Source organism: Dasypus novemcinctus, chromosome 12 (genome assembly GCF_030445035.2).
Source record: "Dasypus novemcinctus isolate mDasNov1 chromosome 12, mDasNov1.1.hap2, whole genome shotgun sequence".
Lineage (NCBI taxonomy): Eukaryota > Metazoa > Chordata > Mammalia > Cingulata > Dasypodidae > Dasypus > Dasypus novemcinctus.
The window spans coordinates 79547887-79574374 of NC_080684.1; the positions used below are offsets into that span (position 1 = coordinate 79547887).

The window sequence follows — 26488 nt, forward strand, 5'->3', positions numbered from 1 at the left end:
TAAAGTATCCAAGGGTGGTTCAATATTTAAAAATTCATTCATGTAAAGCACCACATTAACAGAACAAAGGAAAAAGCCACATGATCATCTGAATTCATGCAGAAAAGGCATTTGACAAAATTCAGCACTCTTCTTCACAAAACACTTAGAAAAAAAAGAATAGGAGGAAACTTCCTCAACATGATAAAAGGCATATATGAAAAACCCACTATTAACATCAGACTCAGTGGTGAAAGTCTGTTAGCTTCCCCTCTAAGTGAGAAAAAAGAAAAGGATGCCTACTGCCATTACTGGAGGTTCTAGCCAGAGTAATTAGGCAAGAAAAAGAAATAAAAGGCACCCAAATTAGAACAGAAGAAGTAAAACTTCCCTATTTCAGATGACATAACCCTATATAAAGAAAATCCTGAATTATCCACAACGAAGTTATTAGAGCTAATAAATGAGTTCAGCAAAGTGTCAGGGTATAAGATCAACATGCAAAATTCAGTAGTGTTTCTATACACTAAAAATAAACAATCTGGAGAGGACATGAAAAAAACTTACATTTACAACAACTAAAAGAACCAAATATCTAGGAATAAAACTGTATAGAATCTACAAAACATTGCTAAAAAAAAATTAAAGATGACTTGAATAAATGGAAACAATCCATGTTCATGAATTGGAAGACAAAATGTTGTTAAGATGTCAATTCTACCCAAAGCAATTTCCAGATTCAACACAATCCCATAGAAATTTCAATAGCCTTCTTTGCAGAAATGGAAAATCCAACCATCAGATTTATCTGGAAGTGTAAAAGGCCCCCAGTAACCAAATCCATCTTGAAAAAGAAATTGGTGGACTTACACTTACTGATCTTAAAACCTATTGCAAAGCTATAGTAATCAAAACAGTATGGTACTAGCACAAGGACAGACATATAGATTAATGGAATCAAATTGAGAGTTCAGAAATAAACGCTCATATTTATGGCTAACTGAGTTGTTTTTTTTAAAGATTATTTATTCATTTATTTCTCTACCCACCCCCCCAGTTGTCTGCTCTCTGTGTCCATTCACTGTATATTATTCTGTGACCACTTCTGTCCTTATCAGCAGAACCAGGAATCTGTGTTTCTTTTTGTTGCGTCATCTTGCTGTGTCAGCTCTCCATGTGTACGGTGTCATTCTTGGGCAGGCTGCACTTTCTTTCGCACTGGGTAGCTCTCCTTATGGGGTGCACTCCTTGCGTGTGGGGCTTCCCTACTGGGGGACACCCCTACACAGGGGACACCCCTGCGAGGCACAGCACAGCACTCCTTGCGCACATCAGCACTGTGCATGGGCCAGCTCCACATGGGTCAAAGAGGCCCAGGGTTTGAACCGCGGACCTCCCATGTGGTAGGCAGACACCCTATCCATTGGGCCAAGTTCGCTTCCCCCAACTGAGTTTTGAGAGTGGTGCCATTTCCACTCAAAGGAAAGAATAGTCTCTTCAACAAATGGTGCTGGGAAAACTGGATGTCCATACCTAAAAGAATGAAGGTAGACCCCAACCTCACAGCATTTACTAAGTTCAACTCAGAATGGAAGAAAGACCTAAATACCATGACCACAACTATAAAACTCCTAACAAAAAATCTACAAAAGCATCTTCAAGACCTTATGTTAGGCAATGTTTTTTTTTTTTTTACTTTACTCCCCAAAGCATTAAGCAACAAAAGAAAAAGATAAATAGGACCTCTTCAAAATTTAAAATTTTTGTGCATCAAAGGACTTTCTCATGAAAATAAAAAGCTAACCAACACAATGGGAAAAGATATTTGGAAACCACCTATCTGATAAGGGTTTAATATCCAAAATCCATAAAGAAATCCTGTAACTCAATAACAAAAAGATGAACAACCCAATTTAAAAATGGGCAAAAGACTTGAATAGCCATTTGTCCAAAGAAGAAATACAAATGACCAGAAAGCACATGGAAAGATGATCAACATCATTAGCCATTAGGGAATTGCAAATCAAAACACAATGAGATACCATTTCATACCTGAGAGAATGGCTGCTATTTAAAAATAAAATAGAAAATTATAAGTTTTTGGAGAGGATGTGGAGAAATAGGAACACTCCTTCATTGTTGGTAGGAATGGAAAATGGTGCAGCAGCTGTGAAAGGCAGTTTGGCATTTCCTCAGAAAGTCAAGTATAGAAACACCACATGACCCAGCAATCCCACTCCCAGGTATATACCCCAAAGAATTGAAAACAGGGACTTGAACAGACATTTGCACACCAATGTTCAAAACAGCATTATTCACAGTTGCCAAAAGGTGGAAGCAACCCAAGTGTCCATCAACAGATGACTGGATAAACAAAATGTGCTATATTCATACAATGGAATATTATTCAGCCACAAAAAGGATTGAAGTTCTGATGCGCAACACAACATGAATGAACCTTGAAGATGTGATCACATTGCATGAAATAAGCCAGACACAAAGGGACAAATACTGCATGATCTCACTTATATGAAATAAGCAGGAAAAAGACATATTCGTGAAGTCAGAAGCTAGAATACAGGTTACCAGAAGACAAATGGGGGAGGGGAGTGGGGAGTTAACTTCTAATTGGTATGGAGTTAATATTTGGGGTGATGGAAAGGTTTGTCAATGGATGATGGGGGATGGAGGCTTAACTTTGTTTATATTATTTACACCACCAAATTGTATATGCAAAAAGGGAAAAAAGGGAAATTTCAGGTTGCATGTTACGACACACACCCATAGAATTGTACATTACACTAATATTAATATAATTAAAATACTATTGTTTCATGAGGTGTAACAACACAAATATTAATATTAAGGAAAACTGTGTATGAGGGGGGTATATGGGAATTCTGTACTGCCTGCATGATGTTTCTATGAACATACAACGCCTCTTAAAAAGATTAAACACAAATATGTATAAAAAATACGTAGTACAAAATACGTATTTACTCTATGTGCATATGTATATTAGAAAAAAAACTGGAAGGAAATATGCCAAGATGTCAAAAATAGATTCTCTTTTTGAAAAGATGATGTGATTTTAATTTTTCTCACACTTCGCTAAATTTTTGAAAATTTTAAATAATGACCATGTATTATATTTAAAATATATCTTCTAAAACAATAAGTGGCTATTTTCATACCAGAGTAGAAACAAGACATAGTGGGACACAAGTGAACTTTGGAGTACGAGCTGGGTTTGGCCCCTGACTCTGCTTCTTTCTAGATAAATGTCTATGAACAAATTGCCACAGTTGTAGGAACATTAGTTTCCTCTTCTGTAAAATGGGATGATAATCGTACCTCCTTCACAGGGTCACTGTGAGGAATATCAATGATACACGTAAAAAGTCAGGTCCACTATCTAGTATTCTTTCAACACTTGCTATCATTATCATCACATCCTAATTATTTGACATGTCCTCTGATGATTCAACAGGCAATAATGACTTGCTGAGATGTTTTCTCCTAAACCTTCTCATGTACATTTGTTTAGTTTCCCTTTTTAGGTGATAGTTACTTGAACACGGGGACTGGTTTTTTGTTTTCTTAGAACAATGCTTTGCCTACAGCTGGCTTTTCTTTCCCTGACTTCCTCTCTTCTCTCGCTCCTCACTGCCCTGCTTTCACATATAACCCTGCAATAGTCACCTGATAATGCTGATTGGTTGTAAGTCTCGCACCATATAGTGAATCTTCCGTGAGTTACCAGAAAGAGAAAGGTTTATGTGTGTCTATGTCTATATACATATATATAGATAGATGTATATATATATTTTTTTATATTACAGAAGCAAAAGGAAGATGATAGGATGACTTGTCTAGAGTCACAGAGGATCTGCATCTCTTCTTGCCTTTCAACCACATATGCCTCAAAAATAATATGATTCTAGACTGCAGAAGGTTACTTACATTTGAATTATGGCTACTTGTAGTCTCTTCACAGCAATACTGAGGATTTTCTTCCATTCCAAAATTTCCGATGTTGAGTAAGGATGGTGAAAGATCCAACCTTTAAAAATAAAACACCCATATTGAATACAAAAGGGATATTTCAAAATTGATGCCAAGTCAATACTCACTAGGTAAATCCTGCCCAGCCATCAGTCTACAAAAGTCTACTTCAAAAAGAACCAAAGTCCATTCACATTAAAGTATAAATAGTAACCAGCTTAAGAATTACCTCTCAAGGGGATTTCATTGAAATGGTATCAAGGCTCCAACCTCAAGGGAGTAAAGCTCTTTGACGGCGTAGGAGGTCTGCAAGGTTTTTCAGAATCCCTACACACCATATGGACTGACAGATGCAATTTTTCAGGCATTCTCCAGTCTAGGGACAGAATCCCATGTAACAGAAAGAACATTTTATCAGTGGTCAGTAGACTTGGGTTCTGTTCCTGACTCCCACAAACAGCTTGGGCATTGAACCTCTCTGGGTTTCCATTTTCTCATCTGAAAAATGGAATAATTAAATGAAATGGTCTCTAAGGCCCCTCTCGACTCTAATATTCTTTTCTTGTAAAACTTCTACCCTTGTAGTGAACATATGGAAAGACCCAAGAATAGCTTTCAGGAGAATGGGAGAAGATGAAAAGCTGCTGTTTCTTTACTTCATCCCACCAAGTCTAGTTCATTCAACAAACCAGTAACTTACGTATAGAAGAAAATTTGGAAAATAAAGAAATGAAAGGGGGCAAGGTGAAAGGACATGGAATCTAATCACACAAGCACCATTAACAATCTGGTGTTTCTCCTTCCAAAATTTCTTCTGATGCATAGGTGCCTTTAAATATTATTTGTACTTAGAAGGTGGTACAGTGGTTGCTCTGACCTTCAGGTCTTAGCCGTGATCTCTTCATTTTAGCCACATCTCCAGGTAGAACTTTGAATCAGGACACCTGGCTCCTCTATTTTTCCCCCTTCTATTACCTCTCCCCGCCCCCCCCCCACTCCCACCCCCACCCCCAGTGCTACTTGAAAGAAGGGCTTTACCTTCTTTTCCAAAAATATGGAACTACTTGACTTCTCTTCCTTTGGAGCATTACTCCATCCACATTCTACGTGGCCCATGTTGGGTGGATAATTACACTTCTTTGTCACTCATGCCCAGAGGGAGAGCCAATGACCCAGATTTGACCAATCATTATTTGCCATTTCCAGGCAACTAAGATTAGCTCGCAGAGTGGGCACATGACTCAAATAAAGTTCATTAGAGTCATTACCTGAGATTGACACAGAGACACTGGGAAGCTCTTCCTTCCTAAGCAGGGAGCATGTGAATCTCAGGATGGCAGTGGCCATCTTCTTTACCAAGTGGAGAGAGCCTGACATAGAATGCAGCCAAGCAGAGACCTGCAGGGCAGAGGTGTCCCAGCGGTGTTGCCGAGGGCCCTGTTCCTGCAGTTCTTCCTTTAACCTTGTGAGCTACCCCCAATATATGAGCAAATAATTCTCTTGTTGCTAGAACTACCGTGAGCTTGGTTCCTGCCGTCTACTACCAAGAGTCCTGACTAATATACCACATTCAGGTCCTTCTCCATTGGATCATAAGAATCACCTTAACCTTAGACTGGCAGGATTTAACAAGCTGGATTATAGTCGCTTTGGGATTGGATAATGTAGTAATTGTTCCTAGCCTCTATGCTGGGATTTAAGTCCTGCCCTCCAATGACCAAGGCCTTGCTTCTTGCTCACAGACTACCTAGTGGGCTGACCACCTGCCTGCCTTCCAAATACCTTCTCAGAGATGTCCTCTCACTGGATTTTACCCATCGGATTCCTGGATATTTGCATGCCAAACTCTCTGGATACTATATGCTTTGTTTTACCCCCACCTACTGTTACGCTACATCAACCAGGCTTGTTCTCAGCAAATGTTTCTGGGTCTATTTCCTCAACCTCTATCCAGGTCTAAATTTGTGACCTAGGCACATTCTCCCAAAATAGAACCATTTTAACCATCTTTAAGTCTACGATGGAAAGGCCCTGAAGAACAAGTCCATGAGTCCCACAGGAGCCAGCCCCACCGCCTACTCACTCTCTAGGCCACAGAGCAGTAAGCCACGTTATGCCTGTGTTCCAAGGGATGGCAAGGGTCTCTCTTCCCAACAGCCCATATCTTATCTCTTTTATAACCTTGGTCAGGGATATACAACATTCTTTCTATATTTATGCAATCATAATCTTTTCTGGGAGGTATACTTTATAACATTTAAACAATGTAAGAACTAATTTTTGCCTTTTAGCACAGAAATCTTAGTTTCAGGCCAGAGTGGTTTACTTTTGATATGAAAGAGCCCTTGTTCACTCTTTCAGGGGCCTTAATATCACTGTCACCAAAGCTGGCTTCTCAAGACCATGAAGGGAAAAAATCCCAGGGTATGAGGCATGACAGTTTTGGATCAAAGGGAATGCCTTTGAAAATTTTGACTTGAAAAAATAAAAATAAAAATTTGACTTGGAATCTATGTCTGTCTCTGACTGGCATTAGAGTAAGAGGATTGCTGGGAGAAAGGTTTCAAATTCAGAGAATGGAAATGACTCTCACTCTGGCAACCATTGTTTGGAATGGGCAAAGGAATCTTACCATTTTCTAAACACATCTTAGATGTCAGTGAGAAATGGATGACTGTTGATAAACTGCTATCTTGGGAGAGCAGGGAAGGCTGGGGATGGTTGACAGAAGCTATAAAAAAAGGAAGAATGAGTAAGATTAGGGGACAGAGAGGAAGAAGAAAAAAAAGAGCATATTGCTAGTCCATTATCAACAGAAAATCGAATTGTCAATATTTTAATCACCGCACCAGGAATTAGCAAAATTTTCCATAAATATCAACATTTACCCATAAAATATTTTCATCATTTGCTCTGGAAATGAATCAGCTTTATAAATTAAAACTCCTCTGTATCATCTCTTTATTGATTGTGCTTCACTTGCACTTTTGCTCTAAGAACTGTGCTTCCATATGAGAACTATGAAAAAGCATTCATGTTTTATTTTCATTTCTTCTCTTAGCAACTGGATAACAGTAAAAAACCTGTTGCTGATAAAGAGGCTGCTGGGACACAAGTTATCTCTGTATAACTGTTATCTCTGTAAAACTGTCTGTTTTGAGCTTTATGCTAAAATGAACATCTAAAACGAGAAAATTTATGAAGTGTATAAATGCATGTGAAAGAAAAAATCTCTTTTAAAAGCTATCTAAAAGCAAAGAAGATGGGGAGAACTTTAAAAAGAAAGCAAAATTCATGGGAGTTTCTGAAACTTTGTATATGAATTAGGATGTTCACAAGACCAGGATCTCATAACAATCAGGATGCACTTAAAAGAAATAGACAAAAAATTATGTTAATAAAAAAGTAAAAGAAGAAAGGCTACAGGTAATAATTTGTACAATCATCATGACTAGTCTTTACTGAGCACTTACTACATTCCAGGCACTATGCTAAGCTCTTTACATGCATTTTATTACCTAATTCTCTCAACAAGAGGTTCTACAATTATCTTCATTTTACAGATGAGGAAGTCAAAACTTAGATTTCCTCAATATTACAGAAAAGGTTAGTGGCAGAGCTGGGATTCAAAGCCAAGTCTTTCTAACTCCAGTGACTGTGGTTCCACCCACTATACCATATGGCTGTTATTAAATTAAAAACATAATCCACAGCAAATACTCAGTGCTTCTTCAGCTCACTGAAGTTCATAGCTATCAAGCTCATTATTGCTATGATGGAATTGGTGTGGGGGGAAGGACTGGTCACAGTTTTTGTTGGCTGACAAGTCTTTTGGGATCCTCTGAGTGGTAGCTCAGGCCTTCAAAGAACTAGATATGAATATGGGACTAGAAATATAAGAGATTTATTAGGGGAAATGCCTGTGAGAAAAAATAGGGAGGGAGGTGGGTCAGGCTGAAAAAGCTGTCAGACTGTGATGCAAGTCTGACCTCGAGTGAAGGAGAAAGGGGAAGAAGGAAGGTTGGCTACAGCATCTTTAATTTCAGCGTAATCTAAGAGAGTTTGTAAGGCCCTTGGGGAGTCCCCAAGCTAAGGTTGCTCATCAGAGGAGTCTTGTGTCTCCCAGGAATGAGCCTGCCTCAGTATCCCTGCTGTGTTCAGTCATTACCTGGAAGTAGCCTGTGGGAAACATGGCCTTGGGAAAAACTTCTGAATATTTTTCTGGTTCCTAAATTCAGAACTCTGACCATCAGATATAAGAAGACACATGCTGGTATTTATAGTTTGAAACCCTGGTCACATTGTATTTTTGGGAAAGTTACTTAATCTCTCTAAAACTACTTTTTCCATTTAAATATGGGTAAAATAAAATTTATCTAATAGGGTTCTTGAGAGGATTAAGTGATATAATCCATATAACAGTCTAGCATAGTGGCTAGCACAATAATAGTTAGCTAAAGAATTGATATCATCGTTATTGTTACTACTAGAATTAACCTGATGCATCCACATTTGTTATCTTATCTTTATTCCAGGCTTGTACATAAGAGCATGATTAGAAATGCTGACCCAAAAGTTCTAACACAGCTACATGCACAGCGACTCTTGGAAACAGTTTTGAGAGATTTGTGATCATTCATCAGGTGAGTCAGTCAATCATTCAGCAAACATTGAGCATCTACTATTTGTTTAAGGAATAGCAGCATTGAACAAAAGAGACAAAAATCTCTGCCATGGCAGAAGCTTACATCTAACTCAAACTGGGAAATGACCACTGGAGAGATAGCTGCTTGCTGGGACCCACCTCCTTCTGATCCACAGCACGAGGCCTGAGAATCTGCTGTTCTGACAAGTTCCCAGATGCTGCTGATGTGGCTGCTTTGGGAGCCACCCTTTGAGAGTCACTGTTGTCAAGCATCTTGACCCCCATGATAACAGCAATCACTCGCTCTTAAAATGTGAAAAAGTAATGCTGGAATTATCTTTTTAAGCAAATGTATCGGATCTCATGAAGCAATAATGTCTCAAATATAAAGTTTCATTCTGGAGGTAAAAGTTGAGTCTTACCAACTGGGTGAGGTGCTAATCTCCAGTAAGGTTCCTCATCCTTCTTTAACTGCAGGACTAGGCCATTCAGTTATGTTTCCAGGAACCATTATTTTCTGAAATTATCACCAGTGATGTTTCAGATCCCTAAGCCTTTGTTTTTTACAAATATATATATCCTTGTGTTTGATACTTGTGTTTGCAACATCTGAGAACAGCATTGATTTCTTGGGGAAAAAACAACAGTAAACTTCATTTTAACTGTGAAAAACTTAGAGGCCAAGACAAGGCAAAGATCAAGTGGAGGGGTGGAACAACGTTCTAAGTGAGGAAAGCAATTCCTTAGAGGCAAGTGACAAAGGGAGCAAGGCAGAGTTCTCCATTAGGTTCCATGTCTAGGTTCCACAGTACTTTTGATAGCCTACAAAATGTTTTAATTTTTAATTTCTTTTTAAAAATAGAAGAAAAATGAATACAACAATAATGACTATATAGTAATGACTCAAACCTGGATTATATTTGTCTTTATACAAACTCAGCCACAATATCTATTTTTAACACTTTTTTTTGGAGGAAGGGACCCATGAAGGCAAAAGTGACCAGCGCCCATGAAAGGGAATGAGGGAATACAGGTGCAGTTGTGGGCAGAAAGGGGTTGTGGAAGTGGCATTGACTTGGGTGACTTAAAAACAGGGTAGTTTGCCTGTTTCACACATATCATATATCATAAGTTCTTGACCCTAGGCGTACAGGCTCAAATCGTCAGTCCTCACTCTGACATTAAATGTCCTTCACCACATTGTATATACCGGCCCTGCCTTTCCACTCTTATTTTTTTTCATTTACCCTTTTCTGCAGTCAACCTGGCTTTTTCTCCATTTCCTTTTTCTTTTGAGGTACTGGGGGCTGGGGATTGAACCCAGGACTTCATATATGTGAAGCTGGTGCTGGGAAGCCAGTACTCAAACACTGAGCCACATTGGCTCCCCTGAGTTCGATTTTTCATTTGTTTTTAGGAGGCGCCACAAATTGAACCCAGGTCTCCCAGGTGGGAGGCAGGTGCTCAACTGCTTGAGCCACATCTGCTCCCTGGTTTCCTCATTATTTTTTTTAAAGATGTACTTATTTTTATTTATTTCACTCCCCTCCCACCCATTTGTCTGTTCTCTGTGTCTATTTGCTGAATGTTCTTCTTTGTCTGCTTGTTGTTGTCAGTGGCATAGGAATCTGTGTTTCTTTTTGTTGCATCATCTTGCTGTGTCAGCTCTCCATGTGTGTGTGTGGCACCATTCCTGGGCAGGCTGCACTTTCTTTCACACTGGGCGGCTCTCCTAACGGGGTGCACTCCTTGTGCGTGGGGCTCCCCTATGCATGGGACACCCTGCGTGGCAGGGCACTCCTTGCGCGCATCAGCACTGCGTGTGGGTCACCTCCACACGGGTCAAGGAGGCCTGGGGTTTGAACCGTGGACCTCCCATGTGGTAGACGGATGCCCTAACCACTGGGCGAAGTCCACTTGCCAGTTTCCTTATTTTTAGTCAGTGATAATACTGTGCTCCTCTTCCCATTACAATCTCCTGGACCCATTTCCTTTGCTCCAATCAAACTGTACCCATTTTTTAAGGCTCAGATAGCTCTCCTCTAAACTTTTCCTGACTGCTGTAGCCCAGAGAAATCCTCCTTAAGAAACTGTTTCAGTTTGAAGCTTATGCACCCCCAGAAAAACATGTTCTTAAATTTAATCCTTTCCTGTGGGTGTGAACCCTTTGTAAGTAGGACTTTCTGGAGAGATTCCTTCATTTAAGAAGGTGTGTCCCACCTCAGTCATGATGGTCCTGTATTACTGGAGTCCTTTATAAGTGGAGTGAAAGTCAGACAGACGGAAAGCCACAGGAAATAAGAAATCAACAAAATGTGGAAGAGAATGGAGAAGCCGGGAGAGGCTGTCATGTGCCTTGCCATGTGACAAGCTGAGGACCAAGAATTGCCAACAGCCAGCCCCAAAATGCCATAGTCTTCAGGGAGAAAGCACTGCCTTGATGATGCCTTCATTTGGACTTTCTTTTAGCCTTGTAAATGTAAGCAAATAAATCCCCACTGTTTAAGCCAATCCATTTCATAGTATTTGTTTGAGCAGCCTAGGAAATCAAAACAAGAACTGTGGTAGTTTGAGGCTTTTGTGGCCCCCTCCCAAAATTGTTTTTAAATTAATCCATTCCTGTGGATATAAACCTATTGCAGTGAGACTCTGATTGGATTACTTCAAGTGGGGGCCTTTGATTAGATTACTTCAGTAAGGCATGACCCAGGGTATGTCTTGATCCTCTTTCTGGAGTCGTTTATAAACAGGATGAATTGGGAGAGATAGGAGAAAGAAAAGACCTGAGGGTTCATAGAGGAACCCACAGAAGCTGCCAGAGAAAGCCAGGAGAGCAAGAAGCTAAAATTAATGGAACCTGGGAGAGACAAAACCACAGAAGCAGCAGCAGAAGCTGAAAGCAACAGAGCAGAAGACAGAGACCAGCAGATGCCACCACTGTGCCCTGCCATGTGATAAAGATGTCCAGGATTGCCCACAGCCATGTCTTCAGGGAGAGGGCTTCACCTGCTGCCTTGACTTAGAAATTTTTTTCAGCCTCAAAACTGTAAGCTTGCAAGTTAATAAATCCTCATTGTAAAAGCCAAGTCATTTCTGTTATGTTGCCTTGGCAGCCTTTAGCAAGGAAAAACATATTTTTGTACCATAAGTTACTTGGTGGCAGATGGATTACTGTAGCAGTTTGATATTGTTTATGAATTCCAAAAACAGATATTTGACTGTGTTTGTGAACTGGGCTGTCCCTCTAGGTATACTAGATTGAATTGGATTCAGAGGTTTCACTTTTACTTGATTAAATAATTATTAAGGCTTTGATTGGGTCACATCAGTAGAAACTACACCACAGAGAAGGGAGGTTGGAGTTTTGATCCTGGAGCCCAGGAAGTAAACACGCAGAAGCAGATATGTGGGCAAAGAGAGAAGGTTCCATTACATGGCAGAGACCCCAGGAAGATTGACAAGTTATTTGCCTGATAGTCTACAGTTGGCCTTGTAGAGAGAGCAGAGCAGTTGAGCCTGAAGAGAAATGAGCCCCGGGAAAGAGAAGAGACTTATCCCAGCCTACAGTCAATATTGGAAGATGGGACCATGGATCCTTAAGAGGACGCGGAAGACTGAACCCTTGCAGACTTTGGCAGCCATCTTGCTCCAACATGTGTCAACAGACTTATGTGAGGAAAGTAACTTATACTTTATGGCCTGATAACTGTAAGCTTCTAACCCAAATAAATACCCTTTTATAAAAGCCAACAGGTTTCTGGTATTTTGCATCAGCACCCCTTTGGCTGACTAATACAATTACATTGGACCACTTCCATCATGGAAGGGGCAGCAATTTGTTCTAAATGGAATAGAAACATCTTCTGGATATGGGTTTGTCTTCCCTGCACACAATACTTCTGCCAAAACTACCATCCACGGACTTACAAAATACCCTATCCACCATCATGTTATTTCATGTAGCATTGCTTCTAATCAAGGAATACACTTCACAGCAAATGCTGTGCAAGAATGGGTATGTGCTCATGGAATGCACTGGTCTTACCAGGTTCCCCATCATCCTGAAGCAGCTGGATTGATAGAACAATGGAATGGCCTTTTGATAGAACAATGGAATGGCCTTTTGAAGACTCAATTATGTAGTATTGCCAACTACATGGCAATACCTTCAGAGCTGAGGCAATGTTCCCCAGGAGGCTGTGTATGCTCTAAATCAGTGTCCATTCTGTGGCGCTGTTCCTCCCATAGCCAGGATTTATGGGTCCAGGAATCAAGGGGTGGAGATGGGAGTGACACCACTCACTATTACCCCATGCAATCTACCAGGAAAAAAATTGCTTCCTGTCCCTGAAAACTTAAGTTCTGCTGGTCTACAGGTCTTAGTTCCAAAAGGAGGAGCACTTTCACCAGGAGACACAACAACTTCATTGATCTGGAAGTTAAGACTACCACCTGGCCACTTTGGGCTCCTCATGCCTCTGAATCAACAGGAAAAGAAGATTACTGTACTGGCTGGGGTTATTGATCCTGTCAAGGGGAATTAGGGCTACACAATGGAGGTAAAGAAGAGGTTGCCTGGAATATAGGAGATCCTCTAGGGTGTCTCAGAATACTATCATGGCCTGTAATTAAAGTCAGTGGAAAACGACAACAACCCAATCCAGGAAGGACTACCATTGGCCCAAAAACTTCAGGAATGAATGTTTGGTCACCCCACTAGGTAAAGAACCATGACCAGCTGAGGTGCTTGTTGAGAGTAAAGGGAACACAGTAGTGGAAGAAGGTAGTGATAAATACAAACTACAACCATGTGACCAGTTACAGAAATGAGGACTGTAAAGGTTATGAGTATTTCTTCCTTGTTTTGTTATGATTGTGTTTATATACATATATAAAGAAAATGTTTTTCCCTATCTTAACCTCTTATCAAATGACGTAAGTTGTATTTGTTTCATGTCACAATATTTAAGTTACAGGATATTAAGTTTAAGAGTGAATATTAACCAAGGACTTGTACCCTATTCTGGAGAGATTAGTTCATTTCTGGTTATACAAAAGGGCATTGGAGTACTGTTAGGTGAAAAATATGTCTGGTTTTTTTGTTGTCGTTGTTTGTTTTAGTTTGCGATTAAGTATGGTTTAAGGTCATGTGTATAGCTGCCAAGTTGACAAGGGGTGGACTGAGATGGTTAGGTTCATGGGTCAACTTGGCCAGGTAATGGTGCCCAGTTGTTTGGTCAAGCAAGAACTGGCCTAATTGTTACTGGGAGGACATTTCATGGACTTAAATCATCAGTAAGTTGTTTGCATCTGTGGCTGATTACATCTATAATCAACTGAGGAGATTGCCTGCAGCAATGAGAGACATCTCATCCAATCAGTTGGAGGCTTTAAAAGGAGAAGTGATTGGGAAGCAGCTGTGGCTCAATCAGTTGGGCTCCTGTCTACCATATGGGAGGCCCTGGGTTCACATTCCAGAGCCTCCTTGTGAAGTCAGGCTCACCCGCACTCTGCAGAGAGCCACCCGGCCCACAAGCACTGCAGAGAACCTACTCAGCAAGGTGACACAACAAAAAAGGGAGACAAGCAAAAACACAGAAAAGCATGCAGCGAATGGACACAGAGAGCAGACAGCAAGCAAGCTGCAAGGGGGGAGGGGAAATTAAATAAATACAGACTCAGAAGAACACACAGTGAATGGACACAGAAAGCAGACAGCATGCAAAAAGCCACAAGGGGAGGGATTAAAAAAAAAGAGAGAAAAGGGGAAGTGATTATTTCAGCAGTCAGAGAATTTTCATTCTACTTCAGTCAGCTGGCATGTCCTGGGGAGTTCATCAGAAACCTTCATCAGAGTTGCCAGCTTGCAGCCTTCCTGATGGAATTTGGACTTGTGCAAACCCATAGTTGCATGAGACAATTTTATAAATTCTTATAATATTTACAGATATCTCCTTTCAGTTCTGTTTTCCTAGAGAGCCCTGACTAACTGGATTTTTCATTTGCTGCTTACTTTCTGAGAGCAAATGAGAATATACATCCTTTATTAACTGTATAGCATGTCACATGAAAGCTGGCTATTTTTATATGAATAGCCAGTTTTTCACTGTTTATCTCATAAACTAGATTGTAACTCTTGGACTATTTTTTCCATCTTTTATAGCAACTAATTAGAGTTCTAAGCATGTAATAGGTGCTTAATAAACTTTGGTGGAATAAAAACAACAACTTTTGTTAAACAAGGACCAGTCAATAAAATGTTGTAAGCTTCACTGTACAATGTTGCCATTACATACATAGCTATTGAGTACTTAAAATGTAGCTCATGTGATTTGAGAAGTGCCGTAAGTATAAAATACATAGCAGACTGAAAAAAATTATTTCAGTAACATTTTTTAATTGATTGCATGTTGAAATGATAATTTTGATATATTGAGTCAAATAAAATATGGTTTAAATAGAATATTAGTTCCACCCATTTCTTTTTATTTATTTATTTTTAATGTGGCTACCAGAAATTCTAAATTGCACAAGCAGGAAATTTATACTTCCAACAGGATGGAGTATACCTTCTTTTTGCTATTCCTCCTGTTAAGTACAACAAAAACCCCTGGACATTATAGTAAAACAAACTTATATAAGATGACTCTGAAAGATGGAGAGAAAACAGTAGACCAACTAGGGACCTTGGCACCCAAGGATTGACAGAGTGATGAGTTGTATGGGTTTCTTTTTTGCCTCATATATTCCTGTCTTGGAGTTGACAGAGCCAGCAAACTTGAAAACACCAACAGGAGCAGACAAAATGCTCTAATAAAAGCCTGCTCTCTGTAGCCAAAGGACCAGGAAAGGGGAAGCCTAGTAAGAGAAAACTTTTAGATAACTGACCTACTCCAGTAAACGACACAGGAAAAACTGTGAGCCACTCTCACCCATCCCAAACAGGGAGCCTGAACATCAAACCCTAACTGACAGTAAATGAGACACCTACTCTCCCCCCACTCCACTGGGTGGTGTTGGAGAAGGTCTAGTAGGTTTTCACTAGAGACGGGGTTTTCAAAAGTACCCAGAAGTAATGAGGGCATGCCCTCTACCTGTGGTGTTAGTGGAGGTCACAAGGGAAACAGTAATGAGACACCCCATCACTCTAAGCGAGGGAGGCATCAGTGGAGACCTAGTGAGGGGAGGAAACTCACACCCCCACCTGGTAATAATGAGGTGCTACCCTCCTTTCCCTGCTGTAGTGATGTTAGAAGAAGCTTTGTAAAATAGAATATTTAAATAAGATACAGACTCTCCTAGCATAATACCTAAAAAATCTATTTTTCCCAGGGTCTCCTGACCCGTGTGGTGAGTTGGTCCATGAGCAGTGGTGTTGTGCACAGGGAGCGCTGTGCCATGCAGGGGTGTCCCCCATGTAGGGGAGCCCCACGTGAAACCCTGCAAGGAGAGCCACCTTATGAGAAAAAAGCGCAGCCTGCCCAGGAGTGGCACTGCTGACAAGAATGCAAGTAGACACAAGAACACACAGTGAATGGACACAGAGAGCAGACAATGGCGGGGGGGGGGGGGGGCGGGGGGGGGAGGAGAAGAGATAAATAAATAAAAAATAAATCTTTAAATAAGAAAATCTAGGTTTCCATCAGGTCAGTCATTATACCAAGAACCAGGAAGATATTAAATTAAATGAAAAAAGACAGTCAATGAATGAGAACACCAAGAACAGAGATGTTAGAATTACCTGACATAGACTTTAAAGCTGCCATCATAAAACGTTTTAATGGACAATTATAAACATTTTTTTAAAGAGTTAATTTATATATTTCTCCCCCCACCTCTCCGTTCCCCTCATTGTCTGCTCTCTGTGTCCATTCGCTGTTTGTTCTTTTGTGTCTGCTTGTGTTCTCATTAGGCAGCTCCAGGAACCAATCCTGAGACTTTCCAGAGAGGGAGAGAGATGATTACTCTCTTGTGCCACCTCAACTCCCTGTTCTGCTGCATCTTCTTACTTTCTCTCCTCTGGGTCTCTAGTTGCATCATCTTGCTGAGCCAGCTCTCAGTGCTGGCCAGCACTCCTGCAAGGGGCAGCTTTACTACCACCCTGGGTGGCATTCCCAATGCTCCAGGCAGCATTCCAGCATGGGCCGGCACTCTGTGTGTGCCAGTTGCCATGTGGGCTAGCTTGCCCTCACCAGAAGGCCCTGGGCATCGAACTCTGGATCTCCTATATGGTAGACGGGAGCCAAATTGGTTGAGCCACATCCTATTCCCAATTACAAACATTTTAATTAAATGAAAAAATAGAAAGTCTCAGAAAAGAAAAAGAGGATATTAAGAAGAACCAAATGGAAGTTTTAGAATTGAAAAATACAATAAACAAAAAAAAAGCTCAATGAAGGAAGTGGATATGGCTCAAGTAATGGAGCTCCTGCCTACCACACGGGAGGTACAGGGTTCAGTTCCTGAGGACTCCTGGAAAAGGTGAGCTGGTGTGATGGGCAGGTACAGCAAGCTGACACAACAAGATGATGCAACAAAGAGATACAAAGAGGAAAGACAATAAGAGACACAACAAACCAGGGAACTGAAGTGGGTCAAGTGGCTGAGCACCTCTCTCCCACATGGGAGGTCCCAGATTCGGTTCCTGGTGTCTCCTAAAGAGAAGACGAGCAGACAGTGAGCATACACAATGAGGTGGAGGGGGAGCAGGGAATAAATCAATTAATTAAATTAATCTTTTTAAAAAACTCAACAGATGGGCTTAATGGCAGAATGGAGGAGCAGAGGAAAAATTCAGTGAACTTAAAGAACAACAGAAAGTAACCAATCTAAAACAAATAAAAAAGAAAGTAACCAATCTGAACAACAATAAGAAAACATAATGAAAAAACTAACATTCCCTGGGACATGTGATCTTATAAGAAAGGTCTAAAATGCCCATTCTCAGAGTCCCAGAAGAAGAGGAGGAAGAGAATGGGGCTGAAAAAGTACTCAAATAAATAACAGCTGAAAACTTGGATAACCCCAAAGAAATCCACATTAAGACATCATATCAAACATATGAAAACTAAGGAAAATAAAAACTCTTGAAGGCAACAAGCAATAAACAACACTCTATAACTATAAGGAAAAAGAATTCAAATGACAGCAGATTTTTCATCAGAATCTGTAGACACCAGAAGGAAGTAGTGAAAGCTTTTTTTAAGTGCTGAAAAAGATAACTGGTAACTCCAAATCCTCCAAGATATCCTTCAGGAATGAAGAGAAACCAAGATATTTACAAATGAAGGAAAATTAAGAGAATGTATCACCAACACATCTACCCAAAAAGAATGTCTAGAGGGAGTTTTCTAAACAGAAAGGCAACAATAAAAGAAGCAACCTTGGCACATCAGGATGGAAGAAGAAACACAATAAGTAAACATATGGATAAATACAATAGACTATCATTCTCCACTTGAGTTTTCTAAATTATATCTTATGGTTGAAGCAAAAATGATAACACTGGCTAATGTAGTTCTAAATGTATGTAGAAGAAGTAGGCGGGGCAAGATGTCGTCTGAATAAGTACACCATTGTCATCTCTTTTACAAAAGACCAACTGTGTGGTTAGGGAGTCCTACCAGAGCAGGCTGTTTCGGGAAGGTGGGAGGTGTCTGGATATCAATCTGGCAAGACTGAAGGAGAAGTGGTGTTTGTTCAAGGTAGAACTGCGGGTTTCTAATACTGAACTCGGAAGCTGTGGGAAGGTAAATCCCTTCTCCCCTAGGGCAAAGAGCCGTGGTGTTAACTGAGAACTGCAGGATGTGGGGTGGAATTTCCAAGCCCTGTGTTTCCCAAATGCGTGAACCCCAAGCCTGTGTCCCCTGAACCCCCACAGCCCACATTTCATAGACCTACATACCCCGAGTCCACATTCTCCTGTGCCTCTGTTTCCAGAGCCCAACACTCCCAGAAATCTGGCATTGCCCTACCCCTCCTGTCATGGACTAACTCCAGGAGTGGGAGGGTTTAGGTGAGAGGTACAGAGGGACCCAAGGAGTGTAGGTTTAATTTTCTGGTCCCCCTCTTTTATTGAGTTTTTAAAATCAGTTTTATCAGCTGACTTGGGGAGAGACTAGGAAGAGAGGAGAGGTGAATCTGGTGAGAGAGCCCAATTTACCTAAATGCCCTGGGATAGGAAACTTGGTCTGGGAGAAGGTGGAGTCAGAAAATTAACTAGCCCCCTTGTAGCACACCTAAGAGAGAGGGACAGTAGCACGTGCTTTACAGGCTTCCAATAGCATATTTAGGGTTCCTGGCAAGGAGCGGGTGCTCTCTCAAGAAATTAAGAGTCATTATTTTCTCAGGTGAGTTGGTTCACCAGGGACCCATTTGAGTTTCCTACAGGAGCCCTCACACAGCCTTCCTATTGCCTTGGGAGAGAAGAAAATGAGGAAGGGAGAAAGGGGGAAGGTCAGACTCCTAAGCAGTTTATTCAATTGCAAAGAGGATTCTTTGCCTGAGGCTTTGTCTGTTTTTTTTTGTTGGTTTGTTTTCTTGAGTTTTTCTTCCTCTTTATCCCCACCACCACCCCCTTTTTTTTTCCATTTTCTTTTCTCTCCCTACTCTTTTTCTTGCTCTGCTTTCCCCCCACCCCTTCTTTCTTTTTCCTTTTTTTCTTTTTTTATATTAGTGCTGCAGGCACTTATTTGTTGCGCTTCCTCATCTTCAATTTTCTCTTTTCTGTGTGTACTGATTTTGGCTACCAATGCTATCCCCTTTCCTTTACATCATCCTCTCCTCCATCATTTATTGTTTCTCTTACATTCCACCTCTCTCTGTTTAGCCCCCAATATTCCTGACTTTTTATCTCTAATACCTCTAATCTGTTTTCTATAATTTATTCACTCTTTATTATTGTCCTCTCCTTTCTTTTTCCCTCTCTCCTGACCACACTGACCTTTTAATTCATAGTATATTCCTCCCCATATTCAGTTTAATACCTCATTATAGGTACTCCACTTTTTTATGGTTATAACTATACACAACTTCCATAAGTTCTATATCCATTCTCCTAGATCTCACATGGTTATTCTGCTAAAATTCACTATCAATACTACTATTATATTTTTCTTTTCTTACCCCTTTTGCTTTATCTGGACCTAATATTTTCCTTCAAGGGAACTTAGCCAACAACAAGGAAATAGAATAAAAAGAAAAAAGTGACAAAGGGAAGACTTAGCACATATTCAAAAACTACAACTAATTAAACCCCAAGACTAGAATAAGAAGATTAATCAACAGAATAAACACAACAAGATAAAATGATGACCAGACAACAACAAAAAACCACAGGCCACACCAATAATCAGGAAAACATGGCCCAATCCAATAAACAAACTAAAAACCAGGAAGAGAAGTGGAACATTGAACTAGTAATTAAGGCTCTCAAAACATGTATCATGGATCAATTCAATGAAGTGAAGGAAGAGATTAAGCATATTAAGAAAACACTTGGAGAGCATACAGAAGAAATTGTGGTCAAGCACAAAAAGATCATGGAGATGATGGGGATCAATAGCACAATCCAAGAAATCAAAAATACACTCCCAGAAAATGACAGCAGATTTGAAGAGGCAGAGGAAAGAATTAGTGATGTGGAAGACAGTGCATCTGAAATCACACAGATAGTAGAATTAATTGATAAAAAGATAGAAAAAATCCAGCAGGGACTTAGGGACCTGAATGACAAGGCAAAATGCACAAACATATGCCTTATAGGCATCCCAGAAGGAGAAGAGAAGGGAAAGGGGACAGAAGGGGTGTTGGAGGAAATAATGGCTGAAAACTTCCCAAACCTATTGAAGGAGATGCATGTACATGTCCAGGAAGCACAACGCACCCTGAACAGCATAAATCCCAACAGGCCTACCACAAGACATATACTTGTCAAATTATCCAATGCACAAGGCAAAGAGAAAATACTAAAAGCAGCAAGAGAAAAGAGAGCCATCACATACAACGGAGGCTCCATAAGATTAAGTGCTGATTACTCATCTGAAACCATGGAAGCCAGGTGGCACTAAAAGAAAATAATTTCCAACCAAGAATACTCTATCCAGCAAAGCTAGCATTCAAAAATGATGGTGAGTTCAAAATATTCACAGATAAACAGAAACTAAGAGAGTATGCCAACAAGAAACCTGCCCTTCAAGAAATACTAAAGGGAGTTCTGCAGGAGGAAAGAAACAAACAGGAGAGACAGAGTTGGAGGAGAGTGTAAGAACAACTAAAACTACAAAAAGGAAAAAAAATCAAACAACATAAGACAAACACAAACCCAAAGAAAATATGGCTAATATAAGTAATTCCTTGAAAGTAATAACACTAAATGTCAATGGATTAAACTCACCTGTTAAGAGATACAGATTGGAAGATTGGATAAGAAAATATGACCCGTCTATATGTTGTCTACAAGAAACTCATCTTAGACCCAGGGATTCAAGGAGATTGAAAATGAATGGCTGGAAAACAATCTTACAAGCAAACAATAACCAAAAAAAGGCAGGTGTCGCTATATTAATATCAGACAAAATAGACTTTAACTGCAAAACAATTGTGAGAGACAAAGATGGACATTATGTGTTAGTGAAAGGGATAATCTTTCAAGAAGAAAGAACAATTATAAACATTTATGCCCCTAACAAGGGTACCTCCAAATACTGGAGAAACTAAGGGAAGGAATAGATGCCTCTACAATTATAGTGGGGGACTTTAACACATACTGTCACCATTGGACAGATCATCTCAAAAGAGAATCAATAAAGAAACAAAGACTTTGAACAATATATTAGAGGATCTAGACCTAATAGACATATACAGAACAATACACCCAAATACAACAGGATATATATTTTTCTCAAGTGCACATGGATCACTCTCCAAGATAGACCACATGCTAGGCCGCACAGAAAGTCTCAATGAATTAAGAAAGATTAAAATCATACAAAATAATTTCTCTGACCACAGTGGAATGAAACTGGAAATATGTAAGGGCCAGAGGCCCAGATTTAGCAACAAGATATGGAAATTAAATAGCACACACTTAGAAAAACAGTGGACCAAGGAGGAAATCTCAAAAGAAATTAATAATTACCTTGAAACTAATGAAAATGATAACACAACATACCAAAACTTATGGTATGCAGCAAAAGCAGTCAGACGACCCAAGGAATTGGGGGGAGGGCTGGGGGAAACTGATGAATATGGGAGAATGTCAGGTATATGGTTGAAACTACACTGTTGAGAAAACTCTTTAGAAAATATAGTATGGAAGGATCACATGTTTAAAGTGCTTAAGGGGGGGCATCTGGTACAGGAGAAAGCTTCTAGGGAGTGTGTAAGTGCTCATTTTGTCATAGTGTGTTATATCATTGGATGGAGACCCATACAATGAGTGTGAAGGTGTACCCACATCCTGGGGAGACCTGATGTACCCAAAGAGAGGGAATTTGTCTCTCGAGAGGATTGCTGGCTCCCAATTAGTTAGGGCAGGCTAGTATGTCAAGCCCTCAGCATTGTTGCAGTGGCAGTATCTGTAAATCTGGTTCCTCAATTAATGGAGATTGAGTGTCATGGTGTGCCCTGAGGGGAGGGAGAGTGAGGTATAGCATGGATGGAAGCAGGGAACTGGTGGACAATGGAAGTGCTCCACAAGATCATGCAAGGATGGACATGTCAACTTACATCTAAAGTGTATAAGAGTCTATAAACTAAAATGTAAACTCTAATGCAAAACATAAGGAAACTAAAAATTTAGAAATTTGTACAGTCTAAAATATAAACAATAATGTAAACCAAAATGGAACTATGTTTGATTGCTATGTTTCAAAATTTGTACATCAGCTGCAGCAAATATAACATGAACATGTAAAGAGATCATTGTTGGGGAAAGGGGAAAAGGGTTTGATGTTGGGTATCTGGGTGTCCCCTATATTGTGTATGTGAATTACTGTGATCTAAAACTTTTTTGAAGACAAAATTAAAAAGAAGAAAAAAAATAGAAAAGATGTAGACACTGAAGAAGAAATGAAAGTGTCTTGCCACTGTACATACAGGGCAACACCTATTACAGTGATGAAAGGCAAAATGTTAGAAACAAAGCTTTATAATATTTTTCATTTTATTAATATACCAATTTATTTTTACTCTATGTTAGTATTTCTAAATTCCTATGTATTCTATTTCTAAACTTTAAACCATCGCTGTATTTCAATTTCCTGTTAATTTAATTTGGCAATATTTTAGGATTCATTGTTGAAGAAGTTTTGGATCACAGAGAGGTTCAACTATGGCAGGGGAGGAACTCTGGTGTGGGATGTTATTGATGGAGGGCACATGGATGTGGGGGAGTTCTTCAAGGAAATTATGTAGGGAACATAAATATGTTAGGATATATGTTGGGTATTTTTATAGTAGTTACAGTTACAAACATCAACTGAAGGAGCACTGAGTTCCCACCCAGGGGAGCTCTGTCACATTCCCCAATGGAACAATAATCCCCCAAGTGCAACGGCAAAGATCAACAAGGAAGGATGGTCCAATAATGAGCCCTTGATACTGATGACTATGCTTAGGTGCCTGTGTGCCTGAAATATGAACTAGGTCTAGAGTTGTAGGGTGCCTAAGAGTTACCTCCTGAGAGCCTCCATGTTGCTCAAATGTGGCAACTCTCTAAGCCAAACTCAGTATGTAAATGCATTACCTTCACCCCAACGTGGGACATGACTCCTGGGTATGAGCCTCCCTAGTGCCAGGGGATTACTACCAGTCATTAACTGGAGAAGCAACTAGAAAGAGACCTCAAATAAAAGGGTCAATTCAGACCAGCAGAATATCTCAGCCTACATGTTGGATCAAGTGCTAAAAACTGCTCTTGGACCTTGAATAAAAGGGGGAAATGGCAAAGACAAATGAGTTGATATGGCTAAGAGTCTTCCAAAAAGAGTCGGGAGGTCATCAGAGGGGTCGCGCTTACGCACTCCTCAGCAGGACCCCAGAAAAAGCCAAAATAGATACAACCCTAGGTACTGTTTATCCTGAAGGCTACAGAGATCCACAAGGTATATAATCATGCCAGATGGATTTAGAGTTCTGTGCCATGTCAGAGGGCCCTACTTTGGAATTTGTGCTCCTAAGTGTGATGGAGCTGGACTCAGATGTGAACTTTCTACACATGACTCTTCTGTCACTTTTACTGAAACTACGGTTGGCGCTAGGGATGGTCCATGCTAAGGAGACTTGAATCTCTGGACTGCCCATGTGCCAGCTGGGCTCTGAGCCTCAGCAGAGTGGCAACTCCTACTCTCTGGTTCATTGGTCTTACCCAGGTTAGCTAACAGGGAGGTGAAGATGGTCAACCAGGGAATAAAGAGTGCCTACAACTGTAAGCAGAGGAATTGCATCCATCATCCATGTGAAATCTAAGCCCCCTCTTGATCTAGAGGTGGAGGGGCATCACCATCCCAGGGTCCACAGAATGGAGGAATAAAATATGGACTAGAGTGGACTAACTGATATTCTACCATAAAACTATTGTGACGAGTAATAGAAGAAATTTTAGCATCAAGGTGGAGAAAGTCACCACAGTAGTTGCTGAGGGCAGGGAGAGGGTAGAAGAGATGTGATGTGGGGACATTTTTGGGATTTTGAGTTGCTTTAATGATATTGCAGGGTCAGATGCTGGACTTTATATATCCTGCCATAACCCACTGAATGTACTGGGAGAGAGTGCGAACTACAGGGTAAACTATTATCTTTGTAGTGCAGCAGTGCCCCAAAATGTGTTCACTGAGTGCGATGAGGGTGCCGCAATGATGAGGGAGGTTGTTGGAGTGGGAGGAGTGGGGTGGGGGGTGGAGGGTATACAGGAACCTCTTATATTTTTTAGTGTAACATTTTTTTTGCCATGTATCTATCTTTAAAAAAAATACAATTTACAAAAATGATGTGGTGGGGAGTGGGGAGTGGGTTATATGGGAACCTCTTATGTTTTTTGTTTTTTCATGTTTTTTAATGTAACATTCCTTGTGATCTATTAATTAAAAAATTTTTTTAAATAAAGGGAAAAAAATAAATGTATGTAGAAGAAATATTTAGAATAATTATATTATACATGGGAAAGGGTAAAGGGACGTAGAGGAAGGTAAGGTTTTTACACTTCACTTGTAGTGGAGAAAGTGGTACACTATATAAACTGGTAAAAAGATGACATCAGTAGACTGGGATAAGTTATGTATATGTTATATAATCTAGAGCAACCACTAAAATATCTATACAGGGAAGTGGACTTGGCCCAACTGATAGAGCATCTGTCTACCATATGGAGGGTCCAGGGTTCGATCCCCAGGGCCTCCTGACCTGTGTGGTAAGCTGGCCCATGCGCAGTGCTGCTGTGTGCAAGGAGTGCTATGCCATGCAGGGGCACCCCTGCGTAGGGGTGTCCCATGCACAAGCATGCACCCCGCAAAGAGAGCTGTGTGAAAAAAGTGCAGCCCACCCAGGGGTGGTGCTGCACACATGGAGAGGCAATGCAGTGAGATGATGCAACAAAAAAGAGACAGTTTTCCAGTGCCACCAGATAATGCAAGCAGACAGTGAATGGACATACGGCAAAGAACACACAGTGAATGGACACAGAGAGAAGACAATGGGGGGACAGGAAAGAGAAATAAAATAAAAAATAAATCTTTAAAAAAATCTATACAAGGAGATACATGTGAAAACACTATAGACAAATCAAAATATATATTTTTTAAATGTTTAAGTAACCCATAGGAAGGCCGGAAAAAGAAAGCAGAGAAATGAAAAACAGAACAAACAGAAAACAAAAAATAAAATGGCAGACTTAAGCTTTAACATACCAATCATTACATTAAATGTAAATGGTCTAAATACACCAATTAAAAGACAGAGGTTGATAGTGACCCATTGTATGCATAATGATATAGTAAAGTGAAAGCAAAAGGATGGAAAAAGAGATAGCTTCTAAACATTAATCAAAAGAAATTAGCAACATCTATGTTAACATTAGATAAAATAGGCTTCAGGACAAAGAAAATTAGAGACAGAGAAGGACATTATATAATGATAAAAGAGTCAAGACAGAGAAATATTAAATGTATATTCATTGAACAATAGAGTTGTAAAATATATGATACAAAAATTGATAGAGGAAACGGACTTGGTCCAGTGGTTAGGGCGTCCGTCTACCACATGGGAGGTCCACGGTTCAAACCCCGGGCCTCCTTGACCCGTGTGCAGCTGGCCCATGCGCAGTGCTGATGCGCGCAAGGAGTGCCGCGCCACGCAGGGTTCCCCCATGTAGGGGAGCCCCACGCACAAGGAGTGCACCCATAAGGAGAGCCGCCCAGCACGAAAGAAAGTGCAGCCTGCCCAGGGATGGCACCGCCCACACTTCCCGTGCTGCTGACAACAGAAGTGGACAAAGAAACAAGATGCAGCAAATAGACACAGAGAACAGACAACCAGGGAAGGTGGGGGGAATTGAATAAATAAATCTTTAAAAAAAAAAATTGATAGAAATGAAAGGAGAAACAGACAAATCCACGATTATATTTGGGGACTTCAACATCCTTCTCTCAGTAATTGATAGAAACAATAGAGAGAAAATCAGCAAAGATATAGAACTCAACACCACCATCAACCACCAGGATCTAATCAACATTTATAGAACATTCCACCCAACAATGGCAGAATATATATTCTTTTTAAGTGCCCACAGAACATATACCAAGATAGATCATATCCTGGGCCATAAAACAAAACTCGACAAATTTGAAAGACTTGAAATGAAAC

General features: G+C 40.3%; 1 protein-coding gene across 1 annotated transcript in view; it reads right to left on the reverse strand.

The window, feature by feature from the left end:
• LOC131280760 (uncharacterized) overlaps positions 1–26488 on the reverse strand; it is a 56195-nt gene that overhangs the window by 14266 nt on the left and 15441 nt on the right. Inside the window, exons 4-5 of the mRNA XM_058309242.2 lie at positions 6617–6715; positions 3943–4042 (exon numbers count right to left, since the gene is read on the reverse strand). Coding sequence (XP_058165225.1) covers positions 3943–4042; positions 6617–6715 — 199 coding nt within the window. The remainder of the gene's footprint in view (positions 1–3942; positions 4043–6616; positions 6716–26488) is intronic.